Source organism: Spermophilus citellus (genome assembly GCF_964194105.1).
Source record: "Spermophilus citellus genome assembly, chromosome: 13".
Lineage (NCBI taxonomy): Eukaryota > Metazoa > Chordata > Mammalia > Rodentia > Sciuridae > Spermophilus > Spermophilus citellus.
This window is the reverse complement of record NC_138193.1, coordinates 51958908-51979407: the sequence shown is the minus strand read 5'-3', so window position 1 is coordinate 51979407 and position 20500 is coordinate 51958908. Positions and strand designations below refer to the sequence as shown.

At 44.9% G+C, this 20500-nt stretch overlaps 1 protein-coding gene across 2 annotated transcripts; it reads right to left on the bottom strand.

The window, feature by feature from the left end:
- Window positions 1-116: 116 nt before the first annotated feature.
- LOXL3 (lysyl oxidase like 3) lies at window positions 117-20489 on the bottom strand. Of its 2 annotated transcripts, XM_081265050.1 has the most exons (14): window positions 20380-20489; window positions 18759-19083; window positions 16826-16989; window positions 15944-16158; window positions 3382-3601; window positions 2976-3156; window positions 2684-2838; window positions 2285-2452; window positions 1988-2150; window positions 1545-1788; window positions 1329-1444; window positions 1109-1245; window positions 894-1005; window positions 117-470 (listed from the first exon to the last, which is right to left on the bottom strand). In XM_081265050.1, exons 2-14 carry the CDS (start codon window positions 19069-19071, stop codon window positions 397-399), a joined length of 2262 nt encoding a protein of 753 aa, XP_081121176.1. In that variant the 5' UTR covers window positions 19072-19083; window positions 20380-20489; the 3' UTR covers window positions 117-396. The 2 variants fall into 2 exon arrangements, with proteins under 2 accessions (XP_081121176.1, XP_081121177.1); XM_081265051.1 differs by lacking the exons at window positions 3382-3601; window positions 16826-16989; window positions 18759-19083; window positions 20380-20489 and having other exon boundaries at window positions 15944-16154.
- Between the last annotated feature and the right edge of the window lie 11 nt (window positions 20490-20500).

The following is a 20500-nucleotide window of genomic DNA, read 5'->3' as shown; positions in this document are numbered from 1 at the left end:
CTGCCCACCTAAAGGCTAGAGGTAAAGCTGTAGGCCCCTTGAAATTAGGGGAGCTATGGGAGCTGACCATCCTGACCTCCCTATTCAAGAAAAGGAGCTGCTGACATCTATTGTTCTGGGCAGTTAGTCAGGTGCTGCTCTTTGTGGTGTGTTCTGCTCGGTTCTGGGCCTGGGAGCAGATATTCCCCATACTTGGCCACAAATACTGACAGCTGGCCTAGGAAGGGGGCAGTAATTTCTACTTGACAGTTCCACATTCATAGTGCACAGGTGGATGAGTGCAGCAGGCCTGTTGACATCAGGCCTTCTGTGGTAAGCTCCTGAGGTAATGGCAGCCTCAGACCCCTGCCATTGGGGGCCAGTGGTGGTTTGCAGAAGAGGGTGGTGGCCCAGCCTTTAGATGATCTGGTTGCTAGTCTGGCCAGGGTAGCGCTCGAACCTCCTGTTGGCCTCTTCACCGAAGGCATCACCTGCAGAATAGACAGGCAGTGTGGCGGATTGTCCTGCATGGGGGCAGGAAGATATATCCATTGTGGGGAAAGGTTGGAAGAAGTGGAGAGACTGAGGTCCGGAAGTTTATGGGAGCTGGGCACAGTGGTATAATGCCTATAATCCCAGTGGCTTGGGAGGCTGAAGCAGGAGAATTGCAAGTTCAATGCCAGCCTCAGCAACTTAGCGAGACCCTAACTCAAAAAAAAAAAAAAAATATATATATATATATTGGCTTAGTGGTTAAGTGCCACTGGGTTCAATCTCTGTTACCAAAAAGCAAAAATGAAAATCAAAATGAAACAAATGCATAGGGGAGATGCAGAAACCACTTAGGGAAAAGCAAATGAAAGCCTTTCCTCCCTTCTCCCAATCCTCCTGGGATTGCTCTTCCCATCAAATACCAATGTGGCAGTTGTGCACCCAGATTCGATGTCCATCATATTTGCAGTTACATTTCATTGCATTGTTGGTGAAGTCACTCTCTGCTACTTCAAAATTTGGGTTGATGACCACCTGTGGGTTAAAAAGGCCACTTGACCCAGCTGCAATTTTCAAGTCCAAATGTGTATGAAATACCCATCCCACCTGCCATCTGGAAGCCCCAGACTCCAGGCACCTGGAGAATGTAGTTTCCTGGCTTTACATCTGTGATGTCAATCCACTGACAGTCGATATCATGCCTGTAGAGATCCCAGCAACCTACAGTGATGCCCTGCTCTCCAAAGTTGGCACACTCATACCTCTTGGAGACATCTGAAGGGATTGGCATATGTTAGTAAAAAAAAAAAAATGCTGTGCTTTGGTGGTGGTGAAGTATATTCTGATCCCCAACTCACCCTCCTGACACTCAGTGTCTTCTAGACAGAAACTAGCTTTGTGGCCCTCAGCCACCTTGGTGCCGTTGGGGGTCAGGATATCATAATGAGTGAAGATGTCCATACTGTGGTAATGCCTGTGGGGACAAGGGAACTCCTGTTTCTTTCCCTGACTCCATCAGGCTTGCCTCCTCCCTGTGACCTTGCCCTTCTACTTGTCACCCTCTGCCCTCTCACCCATGGCATTCATGCCACACCCAGGAGTGGCGCCCAGCCTTGGGCCTGAAGTCAGCTCGTCCCAGGTTGTGGATCTGGGAGGAGAATCTGAGCAAACGCCGATGGCCATAAGGCCAATTGGCTAAACGGGCAGAGCTGGCCAGGCAGTTCTCTTCTGCAGCACAGTACAACATGTGCAGGGGCCGGTCCTCGATGTAGGCTGTCTCCTGCACCAGAGCTGAATGCAGCAGCAAATCTGAGGCAGCTGCATGGGAAAGGAAGAAGAGGGATAGGAGTCACTGCTGAGGGCAGGGACAGATGGGGGTGCTTTAATTCCCCTTAGTGTGAGACTGATTTTCCATGGGGAAGGAGTAACCCCTCCATATTATTGTCCCCTCTCTCCTTACAAAGGGGTGGCCCAGAGTCTCCCTTCTTTCACTTGTGACACCCTAACCTTCACTCACTCTCAGAACAGATGACTCCAGCAGTGAAGCGGGTCCCTGTCCTCTTGCAGGTGATGTGGGTGCTGTGATGGGCACATTGGTCCAGGGACAGCTCAGTCCCTGTGCAACGTACTCCACTCATCACCACCTCCGTTATATTCCCCGAGTCCCAGTACCAGGTCTCCTGGGGACATATGTAGGTATTTCTGTGAGGCCCCAGGATCCAGCCTGTTGGCCAAGGGACTCATTTCCATAGTCCTTTGCCCGAAACAGGCTTTGGAGACAATAGCTTTGGCTTCCCTTCCCCTTCCTACTTACCTGCAGGCCATGATTGGCGTAGCCCAGACCAAGTTGCCTACAGGCCACCATGGCCTCCAGTGTCCCCCAGTCATCCCCACAGATGAGGCCCCAGCGAAGGTGCCCAGGTCCCCCTACTTGCACCTCAACTCGTCCCTCATGTCGGCTGCGGCCCCCACTGAGTCGGATCTGTAGTGACAGAATGGAAGCACCAGGGGAAGCTTTTGGGGTGGGGTGGTGGGGTCTGTAGTAAGGTTGTGGCTAGAGTGATTTAGCTAGCAAGTGGTGAGGGCGGAAGGAGCTGCAGGGTGGTAGGGCAATGGAACAATGGACTAGGGGCTATAAGGCTGAAGAATAGAGGTCAGGACTGGATAAAATGAGAGATGGGAGACCTAAACAAAGGTGAGATGTATGACTGACCTTGGTCTCCACCCCAGTGTAGGGCAGATTGCATCGCACCCCAGCATCCTGGCTATGGGAACAGTCCTCAGCTGTGATGTTCTTAAAGGGACACTTCCAGAGAGACGACTCCTGGCCAGAACATCGAACTTCACTCAAGTGGATGGCACCCATGCCTAGGGTGAGAAATAAAAGCTCAGGAGTTTGTAATTAGACCTTCATTGCCCAGGGAACTCTACCTTCCCAAGGAATATGCCCCCTGGGAATGTGAACCTCCTCCTTCCTTCTCCCTCCCATCTCCCTGCCCCCTCACCCTGCCCCATGCGGGCACCACTCAGAGCCTCTCGTGCACTGCCAAAGCCCAGCTCCCGACACACCACGCTGGCTGCCTGCAGATCCCACTTGCGGTCACACACTGTGCCCCATGTGCCAGCCTTCAGGACTTCCACCCGGCCCTCTCCAGGGTGGGCTCCACCTTTTAGACGCACACGTGCCTGTAGAGGGGAGAGATGTGCCCAACAGAGGTGAATGGAAACAGCCTGGACATGACTAAGTAGAATGTTTGGTGGGAGGGAGTGGGTGTTCTCAGGTCTGTGGCCCACCCCCTGGAAGGTTCCTCTCTGTTCTCAAAGGTCAGGGCTGAGCTTAATGGGAGGGGGTTGGCCAGACTAAGGGGTTTTCCACCTGGGCTGGGAAAGGTCAGTCACTGTCTCACACACCTCCCCCTGAGGCTTCGACTGTTGTTGCTTCTTCTGGCCACTGGACGCCGTGTAGAGAGGGCCTGGCACACAGCTCACCACCGCAGGGCCCCCCCCAGGGCACCTGGTGGTTTCATTGGCACGATAGAACTCCAGAGGACAGAGGGAGAGGTGGGCTTCTGTGCCCACGCACGCCACCCCATGCAGACCAAAGGAGTGTTGCTGCCGCTGGGCCAGCAGCCTGGGGGGACAGGAGTGAGGTGCAGTAGGGTAAAACAATGCTCCTGCCTCTGTGCCCCGCAAACCTCTGCCCACTCCATTGCTCCCCCATACCCCCAACCTCTCATGAACCCATATTCCCTCTTTTTCCCCTTTTGTGTTTCTCTTGAGAGAGACACAGGAATTGCCAAGAGTGTAGCTGAAAGTGCCTTGACCACCCAGACAGGAGGGTCCTTGGGGAACTTCTGCAGCAAAAGAACCCCAGGGAAAGGATAACCAGTCTTGACTTGCTTGACAGAAACCTTGTGGTTTCATGAAGGAGCCAGGAGCTTAGGCTACTGTACAAATCAAGTGGGAAGCCAGAACTATACAGTCAGAAGCAATAGTCAGTGGGTAGTGGCCAACACCAACTAGATCCTGAATATCCAGAATGAGTAGAACTGTCTATCATGCTGAGACTGAAGTAACTGAGCAAGTCAGGATACAAAGGATGAGGAAATCTTGGATCTAAATGGCTTTCCAGAGGCCAGAGGGGCTTCCAGGTCAGAAACTCTGTAAGGTAGAATATGGTGAGCAGTTACAGGAAGAACAGACCAGATGGTGGCCATAGGAAGGACTGGTGGCATACTATAGTGACATGGCCATATCTACATTCATAGAAGCTCAATTCACAATAGCTAAGCTATGGAACCAACCTAGGTGCCCTTCAATCGGTAAATGGATAAAGAAAATGTGGTATTTATACACAAAGGAGTATTACTCAGCTATAAAGAATGAAATTATGACATCTTCCAGTAAATGGATAGAACTGGAGACTACCATGCTAAGTGAAATAAGCTAATGCCTCCCAAACCAAAGGCCAAATGTTCTCTCTGATATGTGGATGCTGACTCACAAATGGGGGTGGTGGGTGGAGGGAGGAGTGGAGGTTCACTGGATTGGACAGGAGAATGGGGGGATGGGAGGGAGGATGGGAATGGGAAAGACAATAGGATGAATCAGACATAACTTTTCTATATTCATATATGAATACATGACCAGTGTCACTCCACATCATGTATAACCACAAGAATGGAAAGTTATAATCCATGGATGTATGATATGTCAAAATACATTCTACTGACATGTATAACTAAAAAGAAAATACAAAAAGGAAGGACTGGTGATGGCATAAGCAGGAATGAAGGCATATGAATGCAGGACAGACAAAGCTGGAGGGATTGCATGGTCAGAGAAGGAACGTAGATGGGAATAACAGTGACAAAGGTAGCCTAGGATCTGAGCTGAGCTGTAGAAGTCTTTAATGAGATGTCCATGCTTCTACAATTTCAACTCAACGATGTCCCTTAGACATCTGAGCAGGAAAGTAGGACTAAATTAGAGATGGTAAAGCTTGGAAATAATACTGCAGAGAGATGCTTGAGGAGGGGAAGAAAGGGAGGCTTTGTGCAATGAGAGATTGCAGTGAGGTGTGGGGAGAATAGAAGTACCCTTAAAAGCCACATACCTGTAATGCCAGAGACCCTGGAGGTTAAGGTAGAAGGACCAAAAGTTCAAGGCCAGCCTTAGCAATGTAGTAAGACCCTATCTCAAAATAAAACAAATTAAAAGGGCTGGGGATGTGCGGATACAGCTCAGTGGTAGAACGAACCTGGGTTCAATCCCCAGTACTGCCAATTAAAAAAAAAAAAAGAGAGAAGTACCCTCTTTGCAGAACACCTGGGTAGAGCTCAGAGATAAAGGGAAGCAGATAGGTGGAATGGACCTGTGAGGCTGATCTGGTGATGAATTATTGCGGTAATCTGCCCTATCAATGTACGTGGAAGGAAGAAATATAATGACTTAAAGCCATTTGCTAGGAAGACAAAGAAAGAAGGAAACATTTCTAACAAAATGGACAAAGGAAGCCTGGAAATTTTACAGAATATCTTTGGAAATTCAGGGGAAATGGATCCTGAAGATCAAAGAGATAAGGTACCACCCCAAAGTTCTGTTCTGCTGCAAATAAATGTCAGAGAGGCCATCAAAGGAAAAAGTTTCTATTTTCTAAACTCTCTCTTTTCTGTTCTCTACAATGAACAAAATCAATGCAGCAGTGTGTGCTTTAATGTTGGGGTCAGGGAAGTGCAGACTATGGCCATGTGAGGCAAAGATGACCCTAAGCTAAGACAGGTACTGCAAGAACACCCTCAAGTTTTGAGCTACTTTGCAACCACTAGAGGGAGAAACTGGGGAATAAGGGATACCAGGAGTGACCCTGGAACTTGCTGAGAAAAGGAGGGGGACAGTGAAAGAGCTGAATTCTGTGTACCTCGATCACTGCTAAAGAAGTCGTCAGCAGGACTTAATTTTAACATGCAAACTGCCTTTTAGAGATCAGTCAGGAGGAAGGATTGGAAGTTTCCCATTTCCTTAACTTCTTAAGGGGCACAGGAGAGAGTCATGGAACTGGGAGTCTAATAGTGTGAGCAGGGCCAGAGAGGCAGGGACTGTGAATCTCACTCCATTCCTGGAAAGTTTCTCACTCCACTTCAGGTAAACAGGTGGCATTTTAGAAACCTAATTACATAAAGGTAGGATGGGAACACTGATCCCTTAGGCAAACTTCTTGGGAGAGAGGTAAGTACAGTGTCTGAAGGAGAAAAGTGCCAGCGTATCTACTAAAACTCACTGAAGGGGACAAACATGTGGAACAAAGTGCAAAAATCTTATGCAAGCTAAATTCCCCAGAGACTGATGTGGGGCCAGTCTTACTTAACATTTCCATAAAGAATCTGGAAAGGGCTTTGTCATAGCTCCTGCTCCTCCACCTCTTGGTCAGCTCTTTCAGCCAAAGAGGCCTCTCTTGCATTCATCCCTGACCACAGCCTGATTCCTCCAACTTCATGATTCTGTGCTCCTGCTCCTCTCCATCCATTCCCAAATTTATTTACCTCTTGATTGGCCCCCTGCCCACTCGGGATTTGGGTTTGACTTTAGGCTTGATGACTGGTCTGCAAAAAGGAGAAAGATGTTGGTGGGAGTAGTGGTTAGATATGTGACCCAGGAGATGTAGAAGGTTATTTTCTGTTTCTGGAAAGGACCTTTCATGCAGAATGTGGGAAGGGACAAAGTAAAGAGTGGCTGGACTTCCCCATACACCACCAAACATATGGCAATCAATGTGTGCACTTCAGGAACTCATGTCATTCTCTGGACTTAGCGATAGTGATGGGAAATCCAGTTTTAAAACTCATGCAGAGAAGAGGAGGTTTGAGGGAAGGTTGAGGGAGGAGAGAGAATGAGATTGCAGGTGAACTAAGGAAGGTGAAGAGTTGGGGAGAAGAAGCAGGAATCCAGATGGCTGAGGCTGCAATCCAAGCTATTTGGAGGAAATATAATGATAAGGGACTTCTTAGTTATTTCTACATCATTTCCTCCTTGTGTTTCCTAAAATCAAATCTTGCCCATCCACATGCTTGCCTCCCCACCTTCCCCCAGGAATGGCCATTCTCTAGTCACATTCCTAATCCATCAGCTTGGGTTCTAGGATGGACGTGGATGGTCTGTCATCCATCCATCCACCTCCTGGGTCCTCAGGGGAGTGCAGGAGGTCCCGGGGCTTTTGCCCCATTACCTTCCAAGGGACTTGGAGCGTCGGGCTTTGGCCGCTCGCTTCCTCAACTTTCTGTGAGGATGAGACAATAGTAGTCAGGATCAGTGTAGAAACAAATAGAAAAGGTCAGTGCCATCAGAACGAGGGACAAGATTTCTTTCCCAGCAGTCAGATGGGTTCCTGATGGCAGGATATTCTATCATCAGATACTCCCAAGGCTCTACTCTTCATAGCTATTTGGCCTCAAGTTCATGACCAGGTAGGGAGGAAGTAACAAAGACTGTGAGCTCAGGTGAACAGTGTCCCAACACCAGAACAGCGTCCCAACTTAGATAAGATAGATGGGAAAGGGGGGACTCCTGGGTCCAGATGTTGATGGCAAACCTTGGGAAGGTATTAGGGTTGCCACACTGACCAGGCTAGGATAGAGAACTAGCCTGGGGAAGGCCTGGGAAAGCTGACTGCATCATTTTTTCCCTTGGGTGCTCTCTCCAAGAAAGACTCTGGCATTGTCTGGGTCCCAGCTGCAAGATCATGATCAAGGACCAAGGCTGGATATCTGAGAACATTAAATTGGCTTTATTGGGAAGTGTACCCTTCCTCTTCAAGTTCCAATCTCATAAGCTTTGGTCATTCACAAATTGAGTTCATTTTCCAAACTTACTTCCAGGGAAATAAATATTTCAGAGTGATATTAATTGACTTATTTCATTCTCAGTTTTTTGTTTGTTTGTTTTTGACTGGGAATTGAATCTAGGGGCACTTGAGCACAGAGCTACATCTCCAGCCGTTTTTCATTTTGTGTTTTTTTTAGGTGTAGATGGACACAACACAATGCCCCCTCCCCCCCTTTTTTTTTGAGAGAGAGAGAGAGTTAGTTTTTAATATTTATTTTTTAGTTTTCGGTGGACATAACATCTTTATTTTATTTTTATGTGGTGCTGAGGATTGAACTCAGCGCCCCGTGCATGCCAGGCGAGTGCACTACCGCTTGAGCCACATCCCCAACCCTCATTTTGTGTTTTGACATAGAATCTTGTTAAGTTGCTGAGGCTGACCTCAAACTTGCGACCCTCTTGCCTCAGCCTCCTGAGATTGCAGGTGTGTGCCACTACATCCTGCTTTGAGGGGTTTCATTAGGTCTAATGTAATAACAGACAGAGCCCAGGTCTGTTTCTATCCCTCTTCTCCCTTTAAATTTGAAGACTTTAATTATGGTCTCTCTTTGTCTGGTCTAACTATATATAGATGAATGCAGGTCTTGTCTGTCTGCTCTTTTAAGTTTATGTAATTCCCTGTCATCATCTTAGTTGTCCTTTCTTTGAATTTATTCCTGCCTTGCTGTTTCTTTTGAGAAGTCATATTTTGTCATAGTGTACTGCTGAAGGTGTGCGAGGATTTTAATATATGCATTTTAAACAGGTTAGAAGGTGTTAGGCATTTCCTCCCCCAGCTTCTTTCTGAGTATCTACTTAGTTGATCTTTTTATCAAAACATCCAAAATATCTACTATTCCTACCAAGGAGTATACAACTCTCAGTTTCCTTTCTTGAGACATTACTGAGAGTTTAGAACCTTTCATCTTATAAATATATATGGTGTGAAACTTTTTCTCTTAATGTCTTTTTCTCAATATGTCTACTATGGGATGCTTTTGGCATTTTCTTTGACCAATGAACCCAAAGAGAACATCATGAGCTCCAGTGTAGTACTGAGAATTTAATATTATCTGGAAATTTAGACATACCTCATGGGCTAAGGATGTAATTCAGTGGTAGAGCATCTGCCTAGCATTTGAAGTCCTGGGTTTGATTCCCAGAACTGAAACAAAACAAACCAAAACCAAAACCATCTTTTCTAAGTTAAGAATCTTGTAAGGTAGTTGTGTGTGTGTGTGTGTGTGTGTGTGTGTGTGTGTGTAGTTTAAAATATTTCATCTTATTAATATTAAATTTCTATCTATTAAATGTTTTATAAATGATTTGGTGATTCTTTAGGATCTTTGTTCATATTTGTCTTGATATACATGTCTTCATTTATATATGTGCTTGTTTCTCACTATTATTGGTTTCTTTCTTCAACCATCAGACATAAATCCTGCTTCCATCTTTACAACTTCTTATTCCATCAAATTGTTTCTTTTCTAAGGCCATTCCCCACAAATGTTTCTGAATTCCATCTCTTACAATTATTTTCTTCTCACACACAACTTCTTCTCAACTAAATTCTTTTACATGGGCAAATCTCTACCACACATATACACAGACACCATACATGCACACAAATACACCCTTCATCCAATACCTCTCCACAGCAAAAAATTCCAGGTTTGTGACTCCAGAAGATCAGAAGAAATTTCAGTCCTCACAATTTCTATGTCCTCTTTCTCTACTCATTCCTTAACCTACTCTCTCTTATTTTCCCTACCCACCATTCTGCAATCACTTTTACATTGTTAAATTCGGATGACATCTTTCAGCCTTCATCTTACAGACTTCGCCATCCATCTGATTCTCCTGTCTTTTCTCTTTCTTTGGATACCATAAAACTACAATAACCTGGTTTTATCCCTAATTCTACTTGCTCTTTCTTGGTCTTTGCAGGCTTCTAGTTTAACTTGTCATTTAAATTTTCAGAGCTCTTACCAGATGTGATGGTGCACATCTGTAATTCCAGCTACTCCAGAATCTGAGGCAGGAGGTTGTAAATTTGAGGCCAATCTGGGCAACTTAGGGAGACCCTGTCTCAAAATGAAAAATAAAAAAGGGGTGGGGAGGGCTGGGGATGTGGCTCAAGCGGTAGCGCGTTCGTCTTGCATGCGTGCGGCCCGGGTTCGATCCTCAGCACCACGTACCAACAAAGATGTTGTGTCCGCCGATAACTAAAAAATAAATATTAAAAATTCTCTCTCTCTCTCTCCCTCTATCACTCTCTCTTTAAAAAAAAAAAAAAAAAAGGGGTGGGGAGCTGGGTATGATGACACACACCTGTGATCCCAGTGACTTGGGAGGCTGAGGCAGGAGGATCACAAGTTTGAGGCTAGCCTCAGCAACTTAGTAAGGCCCTAAGCAACTGAGCAAGACTCTACCTCAAAAAAAAAAAAAAAGATACCAAAAAAAAAAAAAAAAAGAAAAAGGGGATGTAGCTCAGTGGTAAAACTCCCAGGTTCAATCCCTAGTATTGCAAACAAAATAACACACACACACACACACACACAAAAAAAAAAAAACAATAACAAAAACAAAAGCAGAACAAAACAAAAAACCCTTTGGTAGGTATTCTTCTCACTCCATACTTGTTTCTCAATTTTACATTGTTAAATTCAGATGACATACTTCTCACTCCATACTCATATGGTCTCATTCATATCGTACCTTATATATTCCACTGCCTTCTTCTTGTTTCTGCTTAGATAGCCTTTTTTTTTTTTTTTGTACTGGGGATTGAACTCAGGGACACTCGACCACTGAGCCACAACCCCAGCACTATTTTGTATACTATTTAGAGACAGGATCTCATTGAGTTGCTTAGTGCCTCACTTTTGCTGAGCTGGCTTTGGACTCTGTGATTCTCTTGCTTCAGCCTTCTAAACCACTGGAATTACAGGCTTGTACCACTGTGCCCAGCTCTGATTAGATATCTTGAAGTCATTGAAAAATATAATGTAGATCCAAAAACAAACAAACAAGCAAACCAAAAAAACCCTCTTAGCAAAAGTCACTCCAAAAACCTAGGAGTCAACCTTGACTTCTTTCCTTGGCTCCTGAAGTCAATCAATAACTCAGTCTTGTCAATTTTACTTCCTTTATATCTATCCAATCCATTCACTCTTACTTTTCTCCAAACTATTTTCAGAAATGCAATCAAAATGATGGTCTGGAGTCACAAACCTGATCATGTCATCTCACAGCCCTTTTCATTAGAACACACTTTAATGGCTTCCCATTACTGTTATTATAAAGTCCTGAATACTTTACATGGCCTATAAGGTCTTCTGTGAGCTGGTGTGTAATTACCTTTCTCATCATTCATTCACCTTTATATTCTCAGCACCTTGGGCAGTGCTTGGCAAAGAGCAGCAGTTCAATAAATATCTATCAAACTGAAATGAGCTAAAGAATGACTTCTTGAACAACACTGAAGCTCTTAGAGCCTCAATTTCATTACATGTACAAAAGCAGTAAATAGTTCAATTATCTGAACATTCTTCTCTTCTAAAATTCTAAAACTTGCACATGCTGTAGGGTAGAACTACTCCAACAAGTTTAAAAATGATAAATATATTAGGTTATGATCTCTTCAACTTCCACTAAAAGCCAGCAAATCAATTTTTTTTCCCTCGAAGGAGGGAAAGTTTGTTCATACTCTCTTGGCTATCTTTCATAATTGTATTACCTCTAAGGATGCTCCCTTTTTTTTTTCACAAGACCTGTGAAAGAAGATCTATAACTCATCATCATCACAGAGTCTCCCAGGACTTTTGTAATCTCTTTCTCCACTAACAATGACCTCTGTGCTTTAGCATATCTCCTTCCACAGCCTTCGGATCCCAGATTCATTATGAGATTCCAAATGTACAGCAAATATTCCTGCTCTGTGAAAACCACTTCAGGCTATACATATCTGGGGCAATTACAGGTTCTCTAGGGCTTCCCAGGCATGGTCCATCTCTAAAGCTATTTCTATTAACCTGAAGCCAGGAGACAACTGATTCTCTCAGGCAGTTTCAGAATCATCTTAGGTGTCTCTTCTCTAATTTTATCCTATTAATCTTACATCTATTCATTTCCCTCTAATTTAGCTTTCATTCTCCTAATCAGTTTCATTTTTACAACAAACTTCTAACTAGTTTGCTGCATCTAGACCTTGCTCTCTCCACTCACTACTATCATGCAAACCTTCAAAAGCACTGGCTTTTTTTTTATCACTTCCTATCCCAAATACCTTTATTGTTAACCTTTTTTCTACAAGGCAATGGTCAAACCTTCAAATCTGGCACTAAAAATTCCATTTTATGGTCTCATTCTATTCATTCTGATCTTTCTTTCATTATTTCTCAGCAAAACCCTACTCTTGTTTCCTATCTTCTAAGTATATCGTTTTCATTATCATCTCTGTCCCAGTCAACAATGACTTTCATGTTTCAAAGTCAAATGTTCATTTCTTAGTCCTCATGTTTTTAGATCTCTCAGTGGCACTGATATAGTCACTCTCTCCTTGAAGCTCCTTTTCTGGCTTCCAGGTTGCCATACTCTTCTGATAGTGTTTCTACCTACCTTATGTCATTATTTCCATTTCATCTTATCTTCCTGGCCTCTTAATACTGAAGCCTCCTGAGGTTCAGTCCTTGGACTCCCCCCCCACCCTTTTAATGTATACTCAATCTCTTGGTGATGTTGTCCAGTTTTTAGACTTTGTATTCCTATTATTTCTCCCAGTACTGAGGATTGAACCCAGGGTTTCATATATATTAGGGAAGTGCTCTTCAACTGAGCTACATACCCTCAGCCCAGGCCTTTATATACCTTTATTTAACTGAACTCTAGAGTCACATATCCAGTTGCCTTCTTCAACATTACCATTTCAATATCTTAAAGAACCTCAAATTTAAAAGGTCCAAAACCAAGTTTCTAATCTCCATGCCTCTCTCTATCTCCAAGAAAACATGTCCCACCCACTGTCTTCCTTAACAGAGAAGGCTAATACTATTCTTAGCTGAGGCCAAAACCTATGGAATGATACTTAACTCCTCTTTCTCTCACAGGATGCTGATTTCATCAGCAAGTCCTGTCAATCCTGCAACTACACACAAAATTGGATCATTTTCCACCATGTCCATTGGTCACCATCACCTTTTACTTTGTCTAATAACCTCTACTAGTTACCCTGTCTTTTTGTGCCTAATGCCTCCCTAGCATCTACTAATAAAGCAGTCAATGGAACAGAGTTCAGATATCACACCTCTGTTCAAACCCTACTTTTACTCTGTTCCTTATCTTACAGAGTAAAAGCCAATGTCCCAAATAGCCCCACTTATCACCTTTGTTCACAGCTCCAGCCACAATGGCCCCCTGGAGAATAATAATGCCTTGTCTCCTCCCCACTACACTAACACAGTCCCCAGAATCTTTTCATTTATGATCTCTTTTTCTGGAAATGCTTATCTATATGTCTGCATAACTTATGTCCTTAACTCCTTTAAATGATTTTACTTTTTATTTTGAGGCAGGGTCTCACTAAATTGCTGAGGGTTTCTGGCCAAATTGCTAAGGCTGACCTTGAACTTGCAATCTTTCTGCCCCAGCCTCCCCAGTTGCTGGGATTGCAAGCATGTGCAACCATGCCTAGCTCTGACCACTCTATTAAAACTGCAGTCCCACTTCTACTTCTTCATTCCCTTTCCTGCTTTATTTTTATTTATTGTACTCATTACCATCCTTACATTTTATGATTTTACTTGTTTTCTGATTCTCCCTTAGTCCATGAAATCAGATATTTTTGTGTTTTGTTCACTGTTGAATCCCTAGTGTCTACAACAACACTTGGCACATGTAGGGTCTCAATAAATAAATGTTGAATGAATGAATCTTTAAAACTTTGTTCATACTATTCACTTCACTTGGAATGACTGCTATTTAAGTCCTACTGTTCTTTCAGAACCTGATGTTTGAATTAGGAAAGGTAAAGAACAAGCACAGAGAATGAAATATAGCCTCAAATGGATGATAGTAAAGAAATACAGCACATAGCTGTTTTAAAATGGTTTCATTCTCCAGACCAGATAAAGCATATTTCCCAGAGCTGATGGAACTTGCAGATGTGTCACACTGCCAAGTCAAGAAAAATTTAAGGAATATGGAAAAGATGGGAGATTAGATAATATATTATTAGATAATATATTGAGATTAGATAATATATTGTTAAAAATAAACAAAAGGAAAATCTACAGATATATAACACTCAAGAATAACTTAGTAAATAGAAAGTTTGTGAGCATTTAGGAAAAAAGATCCTTACAGATCTAAAAGGATTTCAATAAAAATATATTCAAACCATTATTATTTCCTTCAGTGACAGAATTAGTAAATTTGAAGACTGGAGTTGGCTGTGAACATGGTGTATCTGGATTTTAGCAAAGACCAACAAAACCTTCCATTATTTCATTTTAGATAGGATGGCAAAATGTAGGTTACATCATTGTAATGTTCTGTGTTTCTTCATAAATCTTCACAACTAATTGTTAGAGGCTTGGTATAAATCTAGAGGAAATTTTTTTGCAAAAATTAGGCTTTATTTATTTGGTATTGGGGATTGAACCTAGAGGTGCTTTACCACTGAGCCAATTATATCCTGAACCCTTTTTATATTTTATTTTGATACAGGGTCATGCTAAGTTGCTTAGGGCCTGGCTAAATTGCTGAGGCTGGCCTTCAACTTGTGATCTTCCTGCCTTAGCCTCCTGAATAGCTGGGATTACAGGCATGTGCCACCATACTCAGCAAGAATAAAACTTTAGTTTTAAACATTTCAGCAATGGTTTTTATGGTCATCTTGAGGAAGCCAGAAGGCATAGCTATCATGTCTGTCCACCAGAGAAGGCTGGCAGGGGTGACAGAGGGGAAATCATGTCAAAACTCTAGATTATATCACAGGAGCAGCATGAGATGGCTTTTAAATGACATATCAACCCCTTCACCCCACCAAAAAAAGCAACTCAGGGGCTGTGGCTTTAGCTCAGTGGTAAAGCACTTGACTTGCACATGTGAGGTACTGGGCTCCATCCTCAGCACCACATAAAAATAAATAAAGATATTGTACCAACTACAATTAAAAAATATTTAAAAAATAGGGTAAACTCAACATATATTCAGGTTCAAAAAGGCCTCTCTATCAGTATTAAAGATAAGCAAATATCTGAATCGGTTTTAGGTGATTACAAGTCCCATGTAAGCAGTGGGATGCTATCTCAACAGAAAAGCAATGCAAATTTGAGGTATGCTTTAATCAAAGATGAATAGATGAACATTTCTATTGTGCCTTGCCCTATCAGACCACATCTGAAGTAGTGTACTCAGTGGAAAATCATCTAAATGTCAAGAGGGCTTTTAGCAAAACTGACCAAGAGCTGAAGAAAATAAGCATTTTGGGCCTGTGAAATAGATTATAGACAGACAGTGGAAAGATTTCCAAATACATGTATGGCTCCCAAAATCCGTTTCTCAAAATGACCACTTTAGATGCTCCAAGGAAAGGAGACCTTGTAAGCACAGAACCGTTACCAGGATGACCCTGGAAACTAGGTGGAGAGGGTCGGGCGCCTGGGCCAAAGGATGTTTGGGAGAACTTCCCCAGAGTCCTGATGACTCGCGCTCACAGAAGGCCCGGGCGTCCAGTCCGCGCCAGACACACCCAGGCGCAGCCCGGAGTGGCGGGCCGCGCCCTCACTGAACTCGGAAATCGCGAGGCTCCGCGCGCTCGGAGGCCCAGAGAATCTGCCCGTCGACCGCTGACGTCACCCCAGCAGCCACTCAGCAGTCCCCTGGCTCCGACGCGCGCGAGCGGGAACCTCACAGTCCCCATTTCAGATCTCCCTTGGGGACCCCTTCATGGTCCCACACAGTCTCTTAGCAACAGTTTCCTAGTTTCTTCATTATTCCAGACCCCGGTGTCCCCCCAAAGCTTCAGACCCTTTCAGAGGTCGCTGAACACCATTCCTCAAGGAACATGACCCAGCCTCGGTTCGCTCCACCCATCGCCCGCGCCCCTCACCTGTAGAACGCTGTGTTGACCCGCTTTTCTCCAGGGAAGCCCAACATCCCGCAGACCACGTGGCTGTTGTGGGCACTCCATCCTTTGTCACACACTTGAGACCAGCCATCTGGAAGCCTGACTTCAACCAGGCCTTCAGTCACAGGCAGGGGTCGTCTGCCCCACCCAACAGCTGGTCGAAGTCGCACTTCCTCTACTTGTAGGTGATGTTCTACCTGGCAATGGAACCACAAAAAGGGGAAGGAATCCCAGTATCATCTCTCATATATCCTGCCAACTTTAAGGAACCCCAATTCAGTGTGCTTGCTGTAAACTCAGTGGTGGGATGGGACTGCAGCAGGTTAAGAAGGATGTCATGCCTGCTGTCAGTCTGAGGTTTATGGACTATTCTGCAACCACAAGAGTGCAGGGACATGGCACTGAGAAATGGCCAAAGCTGCCAGGAGACACTGAGGAAGGAAGACTTAGGTCTGCCTTTATGGAGCAGGAGTGGGCACTCCATAAAGGAAATGGCTTTGAAGGAGTAGAAAATAAGAAGGGAGATGTTCCAGGAGAGCAGAAACATCTAATGAGAGGGAGAGCACAGGATGCCTCCTTGGGGTGTCCTGGGATGAGTTGGAGAAGCTCATGCCAAGTTTAGTACCTTGAATGCTAATGCTAAAAAACAACAACACTGGATTATACAGCTCCTAGAAGCTCTATCATTTGTTCACTACCTCCAAGCCTCCCACCAATTCAAATCACCTCATGGGGGTGGCCTATGGGACCCTCTACCTTTAATCTTTAATACCTTCTCTAACTACATAAGACCATCCTACAGTTCCTGCTGTCTGGCCATCCTGATAGGTGCATATGTGTGTGTGAGTGGTATGTACTGCAGACCTCAATGACATTGGAATCTGAGAATCCAGGTAGGCGCTGGTCCTTGCAGATGACTCCGGCATCCTCATCATGGGTACAATCACTGTTTCCCCAACCCCGGGAGGCACATTCAGTCACACTCTGCTCAGTTCCACTGCAGCTCAGGTTGTCCAGCCAGATGCGGCCTATGGAAGGGGTGGGGGATGAGGGTAGAGAGAAGTTTGGGAAAGAAGGATGGAGTAAGGGGGATACTGGGAAGAGTGAACATCAGGGCCTTACACCTGGCCATCTGGCCATGAGAAGGAACAAGGGACCATGGTGGGGAAAAGTAAAGGACATAAGATTGATGGAAGATTGGTAGTGATCTGAGAATACTCAATAATTTAACAAGGTGAATAAAAAACTAAGAACCAACACTGAAGTTCTGATCAGTTCTTACCCATTCAATGATAGTTATAATTAATCAAGTATATACTGTGTGCCAGGTGCTCTACCATGTGTGTATATATAATTAACCATTCTTAGAACAGAGCTGCCAGAAGACCATTTTATATGAATAGACTGAGTTCAGAGAAATTAAGTGACTTGCTTAAACCACATTGCCAATGAATGGGGCTTAGGAGTTTGGCCTGTCCATGACACCTGGAAATCTAAGATCCTTTCTCCTCATCCTGGTGTTCTCCTATGTGCTTGTCCTGTCTATGTTGCCACATAGTCTCTTGTTCTTTTCTCTGTCTGGACCATATTGAATTCTTTTTTTTATTTTTATTTTTTAGTTTTTGGCGGACACAACATCTTTGTTTGTATGTGGTGCTGAGGATCGAACCCCGGGCCGCACGCATGCCAGGCGAGCGCGCTACTGCTTGAGCCACATCCCCAGCCCATATTGAATTCTTATAGATGTTCTCTCAGAATTGGGCAGAACCTGAAAGTTGTCTATTCCTGCCAAGATGCAGGGACCCCCCTCATTTACACCCTGATAGAACTTACCTAGTTTCTGCTGGGATACTTTTCTCCTTCCCAACAGACTGTGTGTGTAACCATCAAAAAAGTCCTTGTGATTCTTTTTTGTTCTTTTTCTTTTTTTTTCCTTGTGACTCTTTATAACTTTCCTGAATCATGTCTGATTCAGTCTTTTCAGTCCCTCAGTCACATGACTGTCCTTTGCATATTTGTAGACAACTATCATGTAATTGCTATTCAAGACCTTTTCTTTTTATACCAAACCACCTCTGGTTTCTTAAGCTACTCCCCCTGAAACTAGGCTTCTGAATCTTTCACATCTAGGCAGCTCTTCCCTGAAAATATTTCCGTTTTCTACTGTTCCTCTTAAAATGTGACATCTGCATGGGACACCTTATTCCAAAACTGGTCTAGCTAGTGGGAACTGGTGGATCAGTTGCAGGCTACACTCGCTTCTGTCCATCATTTCCACTATGGGTTCATATGGTGAAGAACCTCCGGACCTCAATGAGAATTTCTCTTAAGCCTACCCCCTCAACCTCTATATGCCAGTTCTAGTTTGATTCTGTTAGCTGCAGTATCTGTGCTTCTTTCTGACATTGGAACATCCATACATCATTTACTAGTTCTCATCTTCCCTTGAAACCAACTTTACTTTAATCATTACAAGACTCACCTATATCTGGGCTGTCCTTGTGCATGTGTTTTTTTTTTTTTTTACAATTATCTTTTTGCAGCAGAAAGAAACTTAGAAATCATATAGTCATTGTGCACATGGTGCATGTGAGGCTCATAGAAAGCAGCGACTAGCCTGAGGTCACAGATCTGGAAGTAACTATGTTGGCTAGTTTGTCACCTATGGGTTTACTTGAAGCTGGCTGTTCTTGATGCTGTATGCCCTAGTGGCTGTGCCATTCTGGTGTTCTCTCTCCCTGCACTTAGTCCACACTCAGGTAATACCAAGACTATGTCCGGAGTATTACTGACCTACCTGTTCCAGGGCCATATTTCGCACTGTGGGTCCAGCCTGTGGCCTCTGTGAAGCCCAGCTCACGGCAGAGGACATGGGCAGCCTGCAGTGTGAAGTCATCATCACAGATGGTGCCCCATTCACCAGCTCGCTGTATCTCCACTCGGCCCTCATAGGGTTTCCTGGGGAAGCCAGCCAGCCGGAACCGCAGTCCCTGGCTTCCCGCCTTCTTCTCAGGGCCCGTGGAAGGGGACGGAGACCCCAAGCACAAGCTGCACATGAGGTACAGCAGCAGGCCCCATGGGCTCCACAGCCAGATGCTGACAGGTCGCATGGCAGGAAACGCCTGGACATCCCAGAGAGAGTGTGTAAAGCCCAGAGTCAGAGAAAGGAGGGAGGAGTTGTGGGGAAGGAGATTCCCTTAATGACTGAGAGATAGAAACACACTCTAAATGAAGGCAGAGACACAAAGTCAAAGAGGGATACAGATTGGGGTGTGGGAAGGGGTTCTCTTTCCCTTTTGGAAATAATAAAACTCATAATAAGTAGTTACAATCCACATGTCCTTCCCTAGTTTGCCATCATCTTCATTTATCCCCATTCACCAGTCTTAGAGACCCAGAGATCAGAAGACAGAGGTTAGAGACCAAGAGTCAGAGAATGGTCAAGATAAAGAGAGACTGAGAAAAGACACACAGAGAGGAAGACCTGGACAGGATGTGAGAGGAAGGGAGACTGTGGGAATGAAGGGGGCAACACAGAAAGAGACAGTGGAGAGAGACACGCTGAAGATGGATGGAAAGTGACAGGGAAAAGAATCATGCACACAGTAATGAGGAGTGAGGAAGAGAGACAGAAGACATGTGAGGAGAGGAATTGACAAGATCCAAGGAGCAGGCAGAGTAGGGATGACCCCGATTAGCCAGACAAATGACAGACAGCTATACAGATTGTGGAGAGAGTCAGGCAAAGGGAGACTGGGAGACCCTCAGAACCCTTGAGTGGGAGTCCTATCTGGGCAGATTCCTATCTGCAAATTTTTGTCTCTTTCCCAGGCAGGGAGGGCAGCCGCAAAGGGCTTGTGGAGAAACCGCTGCATTCCCTTCTCAGCACACAGACTTTCAGATGCCCTGCAGGGTCAAGGAGCCCAGTAATGCTAGGCCTCATGCTGGGCAGGGGATGGGATGGGGAAGTCCAAGCCTTCTGCTCACACCAGTGTGGCTGTCACCGGGCAACGGGAGGCCAGGGTGCGCTCTCCGCTCTTTGCCCAAGGCCTTCTCTGTCCAGGGCTGAGAACAACCTCTCCACAGAGAGGGGGCTCCCTGAACATGCTTTCCCCAAACCAGACAAACAGCTCAACAAGACAGCTTTGTTTTGGGAACATTTGGCTTTGGGGCTCAGGGGTAGGGCCTCACAGAGGAGCCCCCTGCCTCCCAGCTGCCCTTCATGAAACACCCTGCAGCCCCCACCTTCGATGTTTGTTCTTTTCCCCACTGTTCTTGTGTCTCATTCCCCTTTGACAATAATAAAACGCTCAGTTGGTTGGTTTCCCCGACTCCATCCCACACCACCCCTTTTCCTTGGTCCCTCCACATCCTCTACATCCCAAATTCCCCTTTCTCAGGCAGCTTGCCTCCCCTACCTTTGGCTGGACAGGGCCCTAGGGACTGGGAGAAGAGTCCTGGTCCTGGAGATTAGTGCTAGGACTTCCAAAAAAAAAAAAGTGCTCGGCCAGGGTAGACTGGACCCCCCCCTCTCTCCCC